This window comes from Centruroides vittatus, unplaced genomic scaffold (genome assembly GCF_030686945.1).
Source record: "Centruroides vittatus isolate TY-2023 unplaced genomic scaffold, ASM3068694v2 scaffold_861, whole genome shotgun sequence".
NCBI classification, from domain to species: Eukaryota; Metazoa; Arthropoda; class Arachnida; order Scorpiones; family Buthidae; genus Centruroides; species Centruroides vittatus.
In genome coordinates this window covers 6,839,789-6,855,009 of record NW_027122718.1, presented here as the reverse complement: position 1 = coordinate 6,855,009, position 15,221 = coordinate 6,839,789, and the positions used below count along the sequence as shown (strand labels likewise).

The 15,221-nt window shown below is 30.8% G+C and overlaps 2 protein-coding genes across 3 annotated transcripts in view; one reads left to right on the top strand and one right to left on the bottom strand.

Annotated features, from left to right (window-relative positions):
* Rbcn-3A (Rabconnectin-3A) overlaps positions 1 to 9,012 on the top strand; it is a 161,001-nt gene extending 151,989 nt beyond the window's left edge. For both annotated transcript variants that reach the window (XM_067288460.1, XM_067288459.1), the window contains 3 exons: positions 1,392 to 1,481; positions 4,075 to 4,202; positions 7,607 to 9,012. In XM_067288460.1, coding sequence (XP_067144561.1) covers positions 1,392 to 1,481; positions 4,075 to 4,202; positions 7,607 to 7,807 — 419 coding nt within the window. In that variant the 3' untranslated portion in view covers positions 7,808 to 9,012. The remainder of the gene's footprint in view (positions 1 to 1,391; positions 1,482 to 4,074; positions 4,203 to 7,606) is intronic.
* A 5,012-nt stretch (positions 9,013 to 14,024) lies between these two features.
* Positions 14,025 to 15,221, bottom strand: part of LOC136990123 (protein C1orf43 homolog) — a 40,474-nt gene continuing 39,277 nt past the window's right edge. The window contains exon 8 of the mRNA XM_067288494.1: positions 14,025 to 14,097. Within this exon, the coding sequence (XP_067144595.1) occupies positions 14,031 to 14,097 (67 nt within the window). The 3' untranslated portion in view covers positions 14,025 to 14,030. The remainder of the gene's footprint in view (positions 14,098 to 15,221) is intronic.

Genomic DNA, 15,221 nt, shown 5'->3' with positions numbered 1-15,221 from the left:
GTGGCCACCTCAATTAAGTGGCTGAGATAGGAGTTCCTAAGTGACATTCAGTCCTGTTTACTTGGCTAATAGAACAGGAAAACCCTAACTACATTCCTGAACTCAATGTATCATTAAAGTGATTTAAATAGAACCGAGTGTTATTTTGGAACAGTTTGCTGAGATCCCTCCGACAGACAACATTCAAATAAATTTAATATGTCAAGTGTAAATGAAGATTTCCAAAATTTAGCCAGAAGAAAGACAATTATATATTTGTTCAATAATTTTATACAGGATCCGATTGTATTTTGTAAAAATATCACATGTAAATCAGCAATGATCAGTCGGATAAGTATCAGACTGATAACTTAAGTCATTCACATCGGTGAATGAAGAAATTTATCAATGAACTTGATGTAAAAGCTAATTTAATTATTGATACTTGGATACTTCTGCTTAGTTAATGACTTCAATTTAATAATTTTTTTCAGGTTGCACTATTTTGTAATTTATTTTATTTTATTTATTTATTTTTGTTTAATTTTATAATCTGTGTTATAAACTTTTAGCAGGATTCAGTATAGTATTCTGTATGTCAATGTTTTCATAACTTTGCCTAGGCAACCACCCGAGTTATGGGCCAGAAATTGTATTCCACGAAGATGGTTGCGAGCGAGGTTTTACCGTATTAAATTTAGTTACTTTATTTAATTTGCAGTTAACTTCTATTTAGTTAATTTTATCAATTATACACCAATTCTTGTGATACTATTTAATTATATTCATAATTGTTAAACATCTATCTTGAATAACTTGAACTCAAACTAATTGTATTTTATGTTAAGAATGATAGGAAAACAGTTTGATTAAAAATCTAGTTGACTTTGATATTATCATTGCATTCTTATCTGCCTATAACCTACAATAGTTTCATTCAGAAGTTTTAATCAATTAATTTAATAGTATACCTTAAGGTTTTCAATTGTGAATTCAGTTTCATAATAAATATTAATGAATTATTTCTAAAAGAAATTACTAAAGTTTTTGTCTACGTTTGAAGATTGATATATCATCTTGAAGTACGTAAATATTGATAACTGTTAAGAAATGTAGAATTTTTGCAACGAAAGCATTGTCAACTGGATTATATAATTATATACTGTATACATTACTTTTTTAAATCTTGCATGTAAAATATTTTAAAAATCAAATAAGTTTTTCCTATACTCTTCAGTTTTATAGAGGAAAAATCATGTAGTAATTAATTTCTCTGTATTGGAGAAATAATGAGTTTCCTAATTCAAGTATTTAATACCTAAAATTGTAAATCTAATAATTTATTAATTTAGACTTAATTTAAAAACTAGTCCATAAAATAATTATTTACATATCTTTATAATACATTTTAGCATTTAATTGTCATGATAATGGTGGTTCTGCAGTGTTATATTCAAAACAGAATCAAGTATTGATTACAGCAGGGAAGAAAGGTTATGTATGTATCCTTTTTGTTATAAGTTAAATATGTTATAAGTAATTTAATACTAGTAATAAGGAACTTTTTGTAGACATATCTAATGCTCTAAAAATTGTCATTTTTATAATGATAATTAATATGCATGACGTATAATGATATGTTACATTTGTTAATTAGTTTGTTTGAACAAAAAGAAATGAAAGGAATGAATACATTAAAAGAAATGAACATTTTAATGTTAATTTCTTTTCTTATCACAGTACAATCTTGATAATCCAACATGTATTAGACCGGAACATTGTCAAATTAAAGAGATTGCCAGATAATTGAAAGTGTGGCAATACGCCATAGTAATGTATATATTAGATATAAGTTTAGTTTTAAGTTTTCTTTCTTCTTTGTTCTTCGTTTTGTTTTCTCAAATTTTCTATTAACATTCCTTCCTGTGGGTGGGGTAACCCTTTCCACAAACCACATTAACAATGGGAAGTGAAGGCCCCGAGGCTACTAGAACGATAAGAAGGTTCATTCTTGGGTCGGACTCTCTGTGAAGGTAGACGTGCGAAAGTTACGGTCCTGCTCGTCGTCTAGAAGGACAAAGGGAGACGAAGGTGGCCTACAGACAGAGAGAGGACCCCGCTAACGTAAAGGGAGAGAGAGCGACAACATCCCTTGTATAAGGAGAATCTTCGAAGAAATCCGAAAAAGATCATCAAGAAACGATTTAGAGTGGTTCCCCACAGAAGAGCATCAATACCAAACACAGAACCCGGGTATTCCTTATAACCTCCTCTATCATACTAAAACTTCTTTCTATTCTTCCTTTTCTTTTTAGTTTATAACGTAGTGTAAATTAGTTGTAAGATTACAAGTCCGTCTTTTCTTATTTGTCGTAAGTGCGTTCCTTTGATCTGTATTCACTCGATTCCTCGTCTTGGTTTTGGATATTGTATAACATTAAGAGTTGGAATCTGAGAGAATCCTGTATATTGCTAATCACGTGAAAAAAAATAAATAATTGTTGGTTATTTTTCTCGTGTACTGTCTTTCATGGACTATTAGTACACTCGCGTGACTATCACAAAAGTAAAGTGAATTTAGTGGTTTAATTATTCAAAACATAAACATTTGTTCATTTGCATGATATTAGTACATTGTATTAAATTGTGCTCAGATGTTTTGATCATTAATCCAATTGCCATCACCAATAAGCGATATTTCTTTTATAAAAAATTTTTGGGGAAGTCATGATCTGGGTTTATGTGAGGGGGATATATTTTTCAGTCTCTGAGGAGTATTATCCTCCAGGACTTCTCCTAAAAGAAACCCTGCCAGTAATCAGTGTTGCCAAGTTGGTGGATTCTCACTAAATTTAGTAGAAAATTGAAGCAACCATGGAAAGTTTAGTGGGAGGTACAGTATTTTTGGTAGAAAATTTTGAGGGACTGATTTTTATACTTACACATTATTGTATTATAACACTTGGGCTCAAAAAAGTACATTATCTTATAACAATCTTTAATATAGTGACAAAGCTTGAAAGTTCAAGCCCGGGCTAGATATCATGCCACATTTAGTGGGAAACTAGAGTATGAACTAGTGGAAAGCTTGTCTATGACTTAGCAATAGTACCAATAGTACCTGATGTCAATTAGTGTCGAATTACTGGATATGTCAAACTAGCAAATGGATTACCAAGAATATTGTACTGTATATGAATTAAATTTATAAAATATCACTAACTCTTTCAGAATTTATTAAAATATAAGAATTTGTAGTCATTCTTTTTCAATCTTGGAAAAAAGATTTATAAAAATATCAACATAAACAAGCTTGTAATCAGAAAAAAATTAACTGTTGAAGAAAAAAGAAATTTGAAATAGTTGTCATTCATAGTGAATATATATCAAATATTATATATTTTTTCAATTTTTAAAAAACCAGTCGCGTCGGTAGATTCACACGCACTGGCCTCGCCGCAGTCTTAGGCCTTCAACATTCAATAGTTAGCTCCCCCGACATCCCCGCCTATTTGTGTTTGCCAAAATGCGTAAACCCGGACAAAAACTACAGATTTTTTTTATTGATTTAAAAGCCATTTATTGCAGTGTATTTCATAAAATGAAATCATCCATTCATTCATAAATTAATAAGATTTACTTTTATCATTCAATATCTAGTACAAATCTATAAAATTTCATATGAAATGGCCTCAGTTACCTTTGTCGTCGGCAGATATTTTCTAGTGACGGATCTTTGAAATTATTTTTGTTCAAAATTATTATACTTTTTTAAATATTTGTTACTCTGGAAAATGGGTTAATTGTAAAATATTGGGAGAAACAACTGTATTGCATTGGCCCAACTAAAGTAACAGACCTATAGTAGTTTAACAGAAAAGATAATGGTAGACAACTCTTATCACTGAGAAGTCTACAATGATTCAAGTCTAAGTATTTGACATAGGAAATGATTTTGTTCTAACATTTATTTTGTACTTAGACAGGTTTTACTCATTGTTTTTTTTTTTTCAAATTAAAAAGTTATGTTAAAGAATACATTTTATGAAAATAAATAATTTATTTGAGTATAATACGAACCTTAACACTGATCAGGTATATTTGATATCAGGCAGAATCAAATGATGCATAGTTTTCAGGCACACGATTCTGCTATTAAATGCATGACTTTGGATCCTATTGAAGAATTTTTTGTTACAGGAGCAGCTGATGGAGATATTAGAGTAAGTAATGCTATCTTATTTGATTATTTTTAACTTTAAAGTTAAAACTTCAAAAATTTTTTATTGAATTAATACATGGTGGAATATAATTATGTATAGTAAATTTGGGAGGACAAACTGAGTAGTTGGTAGTTGTCTGGATTGTCAGACAACTACCAAATTCTATTTACTGTAATGAATACTTGGTTTGCATGTATTTTTCTCAGTGTATTCAATATGGTATAATAAAATTTTACTCTGTATATTCAGAAACATCAGATCAAAGAAACGTTTTCTGTTAATTGTAAATGATTGCATAAGTTTCTAGGCAATCGTCGGAACAGTGCTACTTGATGCAGAGCACAAATTTCTGTGGAATTTTGATTTTCTTTTATGTGGTACCTGCTGATATGTAATCCCCACATTACACGAGACCATACATAATTCCTTTATATTGAACAATGTTATATACATTTAGATACATAAGTATGTATTATATTGTGATTGATTGATTCATTTTAATTAATTACATGGTTTATATCTAGGGCCATTCATGGGTGCACATGCCCAGGGCCTCTACAAATAGAAAATTATAAAAATTAACTTAAAAAAGTAGAGAAATGAAAAGGAAAAATGTAAAAAATGATTCAGGAAATGAAATACAACAGGCTATATTAATAAATACCATATAAATTTAAAATAAAGAATGCTATAGTAGAACGTCTGTACAAAATAAAATAAGGTACAGATTTTTATAATATAATATATAATTTTTTTTTCCTTTTTTCAATCTATAGCATTTGGGTTTTATTTGCATGGACATTACAAGATCTTGATACAGGGGTCTCCACAACTGTAAGTGTTCGGAACCCATACATAAATCAATCTGTCCCTGTTTGTATTTCTAACAATCAAGCCAATTATTTTTTTTTAATCCCTCTCAAAGCCATTATACAGTAGAGTGTCATTAATCCAAACCACGGTTATCCGAACGATTTTCAGTCAGACTGTGTCGTGCTGAATCGAACGTTTTTGATACTAGATTTACTTCTAAAGTATAATTTTTATGTTTTTATATTTTTCAATATATTTATTTTGTTTGTACAAAATGCAGAAATAATTTTTAACGATACGATAGCCTCGATTATTATTATAAAAATTTTTGTTAGGCTTAAAATCGACGAAAATTCAACACGAAGCGACACGCAATGGAGAAAAATTTGAACATCGGACAGGTTAATATATTTTTTCGTACATAATCGGTTATCCGAACAACCCCGGTCCCCAATTGATTCGGATTAACGACTCTCTACTGTAATAATACAAGAATTTCACTATAATTGATTGGAAATCTATAGCAACATGAACTTTTTCTTTATTTGTTCTCTTACTGTTTCCCAGATTTATAACAGCTTATGTTCCATCTTGTACTTTAATATTTCTGAATTTAATATAGCTTACAGTTATAATAATAACTATATTAAATTCAGAAATATTAGTTTATTTAGTTTGTTACTTGCAATTATATTGCAAGTAACAAACAAAAATATCAGAATTTTATTAATGTTTATTTGTTTTAAAATATTAATATATATATACCATATTTTATGGACTATAAGACGCACTTTTTTCTTCGAAAAATTGCCTCCAAAATTCAGGTGCGTTTTATAGTCCCTAGCGTCTTATAGTCCGTAAAATACAGTATATATTTACAAAATTCTGAAGAAGATAAAAAGTTTATCGTAATTTCCTACAAAAAAATAAAAGTCCGTTTGAAAGCAGATACGGATTATATGGTGATGAGGATTATCTGTTGATTTTAAATTAACGAACTCTACAAACAGCTTGCTCTTTGTCTACCGAGAGCATCTTTGAAAACTGTTGAAGATGCTTTATGCATCGCAGACATTCATCTACCATTGCAATTTTTCTCGAAACCTCGAAAAACACATACATACCTCTCATTTAGTTCTCTTTTTGCTTTTTGTACCTTAATTCACACTTTAATTGAGATTATTAGATACTCCTATTTGAACTTGTATCTTGAAAGCTGATAAATTTTCAATAAATCCTCCCTCTTTATATAACAACTTTCAGAAACTAGCTGTTGATTTTATTATAAGTTAGTTCTTTACAGTAAGAACTAAGCAATCAATTCTCAAATCCATGTCATTGGATATTACTGGCATTAAAATTTTTTGAGTTTATTTTATCATTTATTATTATGTTGGAGTGTGTGATTAAAATTATCATCATCATAATCATTATTATTATATATTTAATTAACAATAATTAATAAATTAAAGAAAAATGAAATGATAAAATTTTATTGCTTGACAGCCATTTTGTATTTTCTGTACAAAGCACTTCTCTATCTCAAATATTCCATTTAATTTTCTGGGAGACTTATTTAGATTAGCATGAACTGTACATGAATGAAGTGCTAATTAAATAAAATGAAAGAACAATGTTTGAGACAATGTCTTCTAAACAGCATACTGGTATTATGCTTTCAATGACCATTTCAGAGATGGTGGATATATACTGGTGTGGTTTTTACAAAGATTTTATTTCCTTTCTAGCAGTTTTTGTGACCCATATGTCACTGCAAGTTTTATGCAGGAAATTATAGTAAATAAAGATACACTAGCTAAGTTTTTTTTACCAAGCAGTTTATTGCAGCTGACTCTCAATAAGTTTTAGTCTGCTTTTTAGCTGCTCTCACGTTCACTGCATTTTAAGAAAACTAAGTTAAATTTATCAAAATTTAGGTTAATGTTACCTATGGTTCCAAAATGGCGGCTCGTCTCTGGTTCCAGCAAATAGAAGAAAGGAAACAGTGGGGACACAAGTTCCAACCTATTCTAATAAATTACCATAATTATTACCAACAAAATTATTAGAATAGGTTAGAACGTGCTTCCCCACTGTTTCCTTTCTTCTATTTGCTGGAACCAGAGACGAGCCGCCATTTTGGAACCAGAGGTAACATTAACCAAATATATAATATAATGTTTTGTTTTTAAATTATTTTATAATTTTATTTTATTATATTTGAAATATTACAATATTTTATTTCCTTGTTGTTTGTTATTCTAATCAGTGATAAAAACAAAGAGAAAGACACTATTATTAATAAGAGTTGGACAACCACATAAAATTTAGGGAATTGATTAGGGTTGCATTGTGAAACATTTCATAATAATTCTAACATTAAATTTAAAAACCTATTCATTGTCTATTTAATTTTCTGTAATTTACAGTTAATCAAGAAATATTTATAAAAAAAAACTATGTTGTTATAAATGTCCATGCAATGTGTCTTTTTTTTTTTTGTATAAGAAAGTTGACAACTGTAATCATTACCAACAGGAACAGTTGTATGATGCGTACGCATAATTTATTACATCATTTATTTATTGTAGGTATGGGGATTACCACACTGTTCAATGATTTATTCGTTTCCCGGCGAACACATACGTAATACTCTTTTCCGTAACATCGGCATGGGAGTCACGCACCTGGACGTGGATTCGTTCGGAAGACTCTTTTCTTGCGGTGCCGACGGTTCCATGAAATTAAGAATTCTACCGGACCGCGATCAAGTAGTGAACACGGTTTATTAAACTTATTTATTTGTAAATGAAAGCCAAGAAAACATTTTTGCAATTAAAATATTGTATAACTTATGTTGTATATGTTGTAAATTATTTAATCTGGATTCTGTGCACCCAAATTATCATAAATTGTACAGGTTTTATCATATTATGAAATTAATTTGTATGTAAGATAATGTTAATAAGATAGCATTAGCAGATTATATTTTACAATGATGATATGTTACATTTTCCAGACATTAGAAGAAAAAATATATATATACAGTATATGTACATTGTTTAAATTTGACATATTATTGTAGAATACATATAGATATATGAATGTGATCAGAGATTTTCAATTTATAAGAACAAATACTTTATCGATTGGTGCATTCAACTTCCAAAATATCGTTCGACTATATGAAGCTGCTGTTTTTTAAAATAATCTGTTACGTTTAAAATAAAGTACGTGATTTAACGCCATTTCCTTTTTATATATAATTTAAAGAGAATGCCGCAAGGAAAGATATGGACAATTATTGCAACACCAACAAGTGATGTTTTTGCCTTAAATTTATTAAACTGTTAATATTTCAAACACGTTAAAACGTTTATAATTTCTTTATAAATTTGATAACCGAAGTGCAACGTTTTACTTCGGACGACTATCAATTAGAAATATATAATTTGTTAGTAACGTTAATCAAATTTTGTAATATTTACTAATATATACATATGTATGTGCGTGCGCTTAGATACGGCATCATCATATATTGTAATAACATCGCTAACAGGAAATTTAAAATGCCATATTAGAGTTACTCGTTTCGGAATATTAAATGTCGAAAATATTTTCATTTTAAAAAACAGTGCTCTTTATGTATATCGAATTATCCGATTAATATCGAAAATTACAAATTCTGTGAAAACACCGCCGTAAGATAATACAATGATACACCGGCATACGTTGCTCGGTCGTATGATGATAAAAAAAATCTGTTTTAATTATTCCTATATCAAATGTAATGAATATTATGTAATTTCTTGGAGATAATTTGTTGTCCATTGATCAAAGAAAACATCAATGGAATGTGTTAAATGTGGTTGTTTGTTTTATGCATCTGTTAAATAATGAGAGTGTAAGAAAAAGTTGCGGAGTAGTCTGTGGAGATTCGACCACCATTTTGAAATGTGTCAAAATCAAAAAATAAAAAATTATCAGATACAAAGTATTACATAATTTGTATTATTTCATTCGTAGATTACGTATAGCGAAATTAAAAGCAATGTAGCGAATCGGAAGATATAAATATTCTTTCGAAGGCTTTAATATATATAAAACTATCAAAAGATTTTCTAAAATTCCGTTAAAAAATTTTTCAAATACAAAAAGATAGTTTCAATAAAAGTTTAAAAAATATATATATATAATTTTAAGTTTCTACTATATATGTATGCAGTGCCCGTCCCCCGCACTGTCGAGCTGAATATCGTGCGCATCCATTCTGGCGCACGTGGGAAAAGACGACGACGGTTAGAGTTAGAGAAGAAGAAGCAAAGACGTGTCTGCTTCAAGACGATTGCCCAGCCATCTATAGACCTCACATATCTCGGGAGTGGGGTGAAAGTGATTTAAATAGTTGTGGATTATCAAAATCATAGTGTTTACTGATTATACCAAAACGTTTAGTGACGAACGAAGGGATTCTCGAACTGACTGTGATTTGCCAAAACGAAAACTTTTGGATACTATCAACACTCATCTCGGAAGCAGCATAAGGGAGGGGTGTGTAGACTTTTATATTATTTAGAATCATTTTGAATACTAAAAGAAATAAGCGTTGTGTCGAAGAATTGCAAGCTTGATAGGTTAATGTTACCTTAGGTAGCCAAGATGGCGGCTTGTCTCTGATTCCAGCAAGGAAACAGTGGGCCACACGTTCTAACCTAACCTAACCTATTCTAATAATTTGTTTGCTAATAATTATGGTAAATATTATTAGAATAGGTTAGGTTAGAACGTGCGTCCCACTGTTTCCTTGCTGGAATCTGAGACGAGTCGCCATCTTGGCACCAAGGCTTACATTAACCGTAATGTTTCCTTGAACGAGCTAATTACGATTTCTAATATTTTAAACATATCTTTCGAAGGTAATAAATCGGAAGTAGCGAAGAGAATTCTAACTGATTTATGTGTTTTACAATCCTTAGCTCAGCATGTCCGACTCGACGTTTTGTCTGGCTCCGAGTCCGACAAACCAAATAAAAAAGTTGAAGGTAAAGGTGAATTCTCGAGGCAGTGCAATATGAACAAAAATAAAAACAGTCTCGATTCCTCTATCCAATCTGAACGAAGTAATGCTGTCGCTAGTTCCGTTTTCCATAGCGTTACTATTAATTATTCTGATGTCGAAAGTAGCATTTCTAAATTTAATGCAGAATTGCAAGAGAATGTTATTCATTGGATCGAACGTTTTGAAAACATCTCTAAATTATTCAGTTTGTCTGAATTACAAAAATTCATCTTTGCTAAAAGATCCCTTGGTGGTAACGCCTCTTTATTTGTAAGAACAGAACCTGAGATTAATTCGTGGCAAACACTAAGACAAGCTTTGATCGATGAATTCTCTTTTGAAATTAATTTGGCTAAGTTACGTGAGCTTTTGAGTAAGCGCACAATGCAGAACTCTGAATCCGTTCAGGAATATTATTTAAAGATGAAAGAGTTATGTAATTTTGGAAAAATAGATGACGGTGCTTTAATGCATTGTGTGATTAATGAAAATGGTATCACAATAAAAAATAAAACTCGACGTGTTGAGGAAATAAACTGTGTCTGTTTTGCCAATCGATTTAACTATGACGGACGAAATCAAAATAAACATCGAACCAGATGTTCCTAATACTTTTAAAAATAAGATGCAACAATTGGTTCTGGATTATGTCCCACATAAGACTAAGAGAACAAATGTAGAACTGAATATTTTGGTTAAAGATCATGAACCGATATTTCATCAGCTGCGTAGATTGCCATTTTCTGAGAAAAAGACTGTCGAGACTCAAGTCGCTGAATGGTTAAAGCAAGGAATAATAGAGCCAAGTTCTTCAGAATATTGTAGTCCAGTTGTAATCGTAAAGAAAAAGGATGATGATGAAAATGAAAAAGAAGCACCAAAACTTGTAAAAGCTGTAGAACCACCAGCAAAAAAAGGCAAAAAACGATGTACCTTCAATTGATTTAAAAGCATCTGAAGAATAGAGGAGAAAAGATCGAGATATTCGTTCTGTTTATTCAAGGTTTTCCAGACGATACCACCGAAGAAGAGATAAAAGCTTTATAGTCTGATATTATTTTTGTACGTTTCCCAGCAAACAAAAAAAGAAAACGTCCTGGTATGCAAGGGATATGCTTTTGTAGAATTTAAGAGTGAGAAAATAGCTGAAGATAATTTTTCAGTTCTTGAAAAAAAGAAAATCAGAAGGAAAGAATTGTTTGTTGATTTTTGTGGGTACCAAAAGCAAAAACAAAGCATTTGTAGACAGAACGGAGGAGAGAGATCAACGAAATATAAACAAACAGAAATAGAAATTATTTGTTAGCAATATTCCTAATGAAGCCACCATGGAAGGTTTGGGGAAAGCATTTCCAGCAGCAGTGAAAGTGTGTCTTAATTCGGGTGCAAACAGGACTGCTCAGATTTCATTCGATAGTGAAGAAGCTGCAGTTGAAGCTTTTAAAAAGAATTCCTCCTTTAAAATAAAAGGGACTCTGGTTGTTGTTTTATATGAGCTAATCGATAAGCATCGTAATAAGGGAAAAGGCGGAAGAGGTCAAGGTTCTCCAAGAAGACCGTTTCACCGAGGACAAGGATTTAGGAAGTCTTTTAACGAGCGAGAAGAAGCCATCAAAACACAGTTTTGACGACAATGATATATGTGACTTTGAAGTAGAAAGTGATGAAAGTGAAGAGGAGGATACAAAAAAGCCAAATAAAAGCAGCGATTTAGGACAGTCATTTGCAGATAAGAGCATAAATAGCAAAACTCCAGTTAAACCTTCAAACAAAACTCCAGCTAAAACTCCTAACAAATTAACTGTTCAACAGAATTCACAGAAAAAGCAGATTGAAAATAAAACATCCAAGACACCTAAACAACAATTTTTAAAATACAACAGGAAAATAGGAAGATGCACAATTTAAGAAGAAAAGAATCTAGACCTTATCTAGTTAATGACTTGGTTGTTGTCAAAAGGACTCAATTTGGACCGCAATTGAAACTAAAACCAAAGTATCTTGGACCCTACAAAATTGTGAAAGTTAAAGGAGGAAACATGTACGACGAAGTCAAGGAAGGATGTCACAAAGGGCCAAATAGCACGACGTGTTCCGAATTTCTGAAATCATGGAACGGTATTCCAGAGTGCTGATGAGACGACGACAAACGACATTTAAAGACGAAATAACTGTTTGAAGAAGACGTAATGAGAGTTAAGACAAAAATTGTTTCTTATCCATTTTCCAAGAAGACAGACGTTTGACAGATGTAAAAGACGATCAACCTTAAAACTCTTGCTTTTCAGATACTTATATTTTTGCAGTTTTGTTTTCTGTGTTTTTATTTTGTATTTTAGTGTCGCTGGAGGTCCAGACAAATCCAGGATGGGCGAATGTGGTGTCTGTTTCCCGCACTGGCGACACGGTCGAGCCGAATATCGTGCGCATCCATTCTGGCGGCACGGGAAAAGACGACGACAGTTAGGGTGCGACTATGCAGACGTGAATTTAGAGTGAGCGATTTAGTTTTCGGAAAGGAAAACCATGCACAAGTGAGAAGCGAGAAATAATGCTGGCAAGAGCGAATTTCTGGTTCTCGCACATATCTGATAGGTTTTGATATTTATCGCGTCTCGACTCTTCTCACCACATATTCTCACTCGCTTGCGTCTTCATAGTCGCGCCCTTAGAGAAGAAGAAGCAAGGACGTGTTTGCTTCAAGACGATTGCCCAGCCATCCACAGACCCCACATGTACATATAGTACATAATGTATATACGGAATCTCATCGTTTGCTAAAATCAATTGTGTAATTTATGATCTATTAAAGTGATATAATATTGAAAAAAATTGACAAAATAATTAGTTTTGAGACAATAAAATTTATATAAATGTGCTGGCGAGAGTATCGTGGTATTATCCTAGGAACATTCCATGTGGCGTTTAATTCACTTTTAGAGAAAGTCTATGAAGTCAAACGTACTTTAATATACACATTGAAGTCGAACGTACTTCTACAACGCTCCTATGTGTATATTAAAGTACGTTTGACTTCATAGACTTTCTCTAAAAGTGAATTAAACGCCACATGGAATGTTCCTAGGATAATACCACGACACTCTCGCCAGCACATTTATATAAATTTTATTGTCTCAAAACTAATTATTTCGTCAATTTTTTTCAATATTATATCACTTTAATAGATCATAAATTACACAATTGTTTTTAGCAAAAGATGAGATTCTGTATATACGTTATGTATATATATATATATATATTATACTATTATAAAGTATTCATTATTTACATCCGTTCTATTAAAAAAATTAGTTTTTATTGCAAGTTAATAACGTAATTGTATGATGTTTGATTTTCATGCGAGTCTTTTTCTCTCAAATGAAAATTGTTGTAATCAAAACTATAAACAAATATTTTAGTTTATATAATTAATTTGCTCTAAATAAAATATTAATACTTTCCTTGTATAGTTTCAAAAACATATTCGAATAATAAATATATTTTTAATTCTCACCCCAAACTTTTACATGCCATGTATAATTTTATTACATTTTTAAAACAATTTTATGGATTAGCTTGCAAGATACAGAGATTTAGAAAGAGATAAATGTGACAGTTGCCCCACAAAATCCGCGTTACAAATTCATAAACGAAAGCATTCTGGAGAATGTCCTTTTAAATGTGAAAATTGCTCAAGACAATTTGCCAACGATTCAAATCTAATGAAACATTCAACTGAAGAAAAATTAACATCTGAGGTAAAATATCATATGCTTTAAAAAGTATTTATATCTGGAATATTATGTTATAAAAATTACCTCTAGCTGTTATACACAGCAAAAAGCATAATCGTGCGAACAACGAGTTAAACAATTATGCTTATTTCTCGGTCACGAATTGGACGGCTACAATCCCGTTACCGTCATAAAAATCAGAGCAGTGCATCGCTGGTAAATTTAGGTATTATACATAACGGCCACACCGTAATCCATCCATGCCGAATGTACTACCCAACATCTAAATCTATTGGAAATATAAAATAAATTAAAACAATGGGATCGGTTATTATAAACTTTAAAATAAAAAGTCTAAAAAATTCTTAAAATTTCTTAAAACTAACTAGTTAAAATTACTCTTTTTTTTTATCCGACTTCAAAGTCCGGTATTCAAATTGATGGTATTTACATAATTATTACTACCGGTGTCAGCATAGACGCACGCTGGGATGTATTGATAGAAGATAAGAGTGCCGACGAGGCTGAAAAAGCGAAATGCATATGATGATGATGATAAGTTTGAATAAAGTAAAAAGTAATTATTAACTTCAGTTTTCCATTTCTGTGTTTTGAGTTCCTTCGAAGTCGGACAAAAAAGGGTAATTTTAACTCTCTAGTTTTAAGAAATATTAGACTTTTTATTTTAAATCTATTGGGTTTTTCAATTGCAGATATGCTTATTTCGAAACAATGCTTCTAAAATACTTTTATATTAATATTCCTCTATGATTTAAGTTTATATCTGAATAATAATTTTTTTAAATACAGAATTATTTATAAAATATTTAATAAGCAGAGAAGTAATTGTTTATTTGAAATTAGCATTTCTTATGCATTCTTATTTATTTACAGTTGGTACAAGTACATGTAAATATTCATTCATATAATTTTTAATACATTATTAGAGCAGCTTTAAACAATTAATGTAACTGGAATTTTATCTTTAAAAATGGCATTTGTCAATCTAAACTAAATTTATTCCAAAAATAAAGTCCTAAATTTGTCATTGGCGTCATCATCAGTAATAAGTACAACTATCATCATTGATTAGTTTTATCTATTCATAATCATTCTTAAAATCCCTTTAACCTTATCTGAATTAATAACATTGGCAACTAAACATTAAGCTTCCGATGCCGATTTAAAGTTTCAAAATGTTAAACTTAATGCACGTCCACTAATTAGTTTGATTGTGTAAAACTACCGCATATATTCTAATTAATTATATATAGTGGTTATTTAGTGTTAATAACTGGTTAAACTGTGCTAATTTATGGCATTTCTAGAGATTTCAACTTGTTAGAAGTTAAAAGATGCCAAGAAGTTAGAGTGCTGTGTCACGGGAGGGATGAAGTGAATTATAAATTAAAA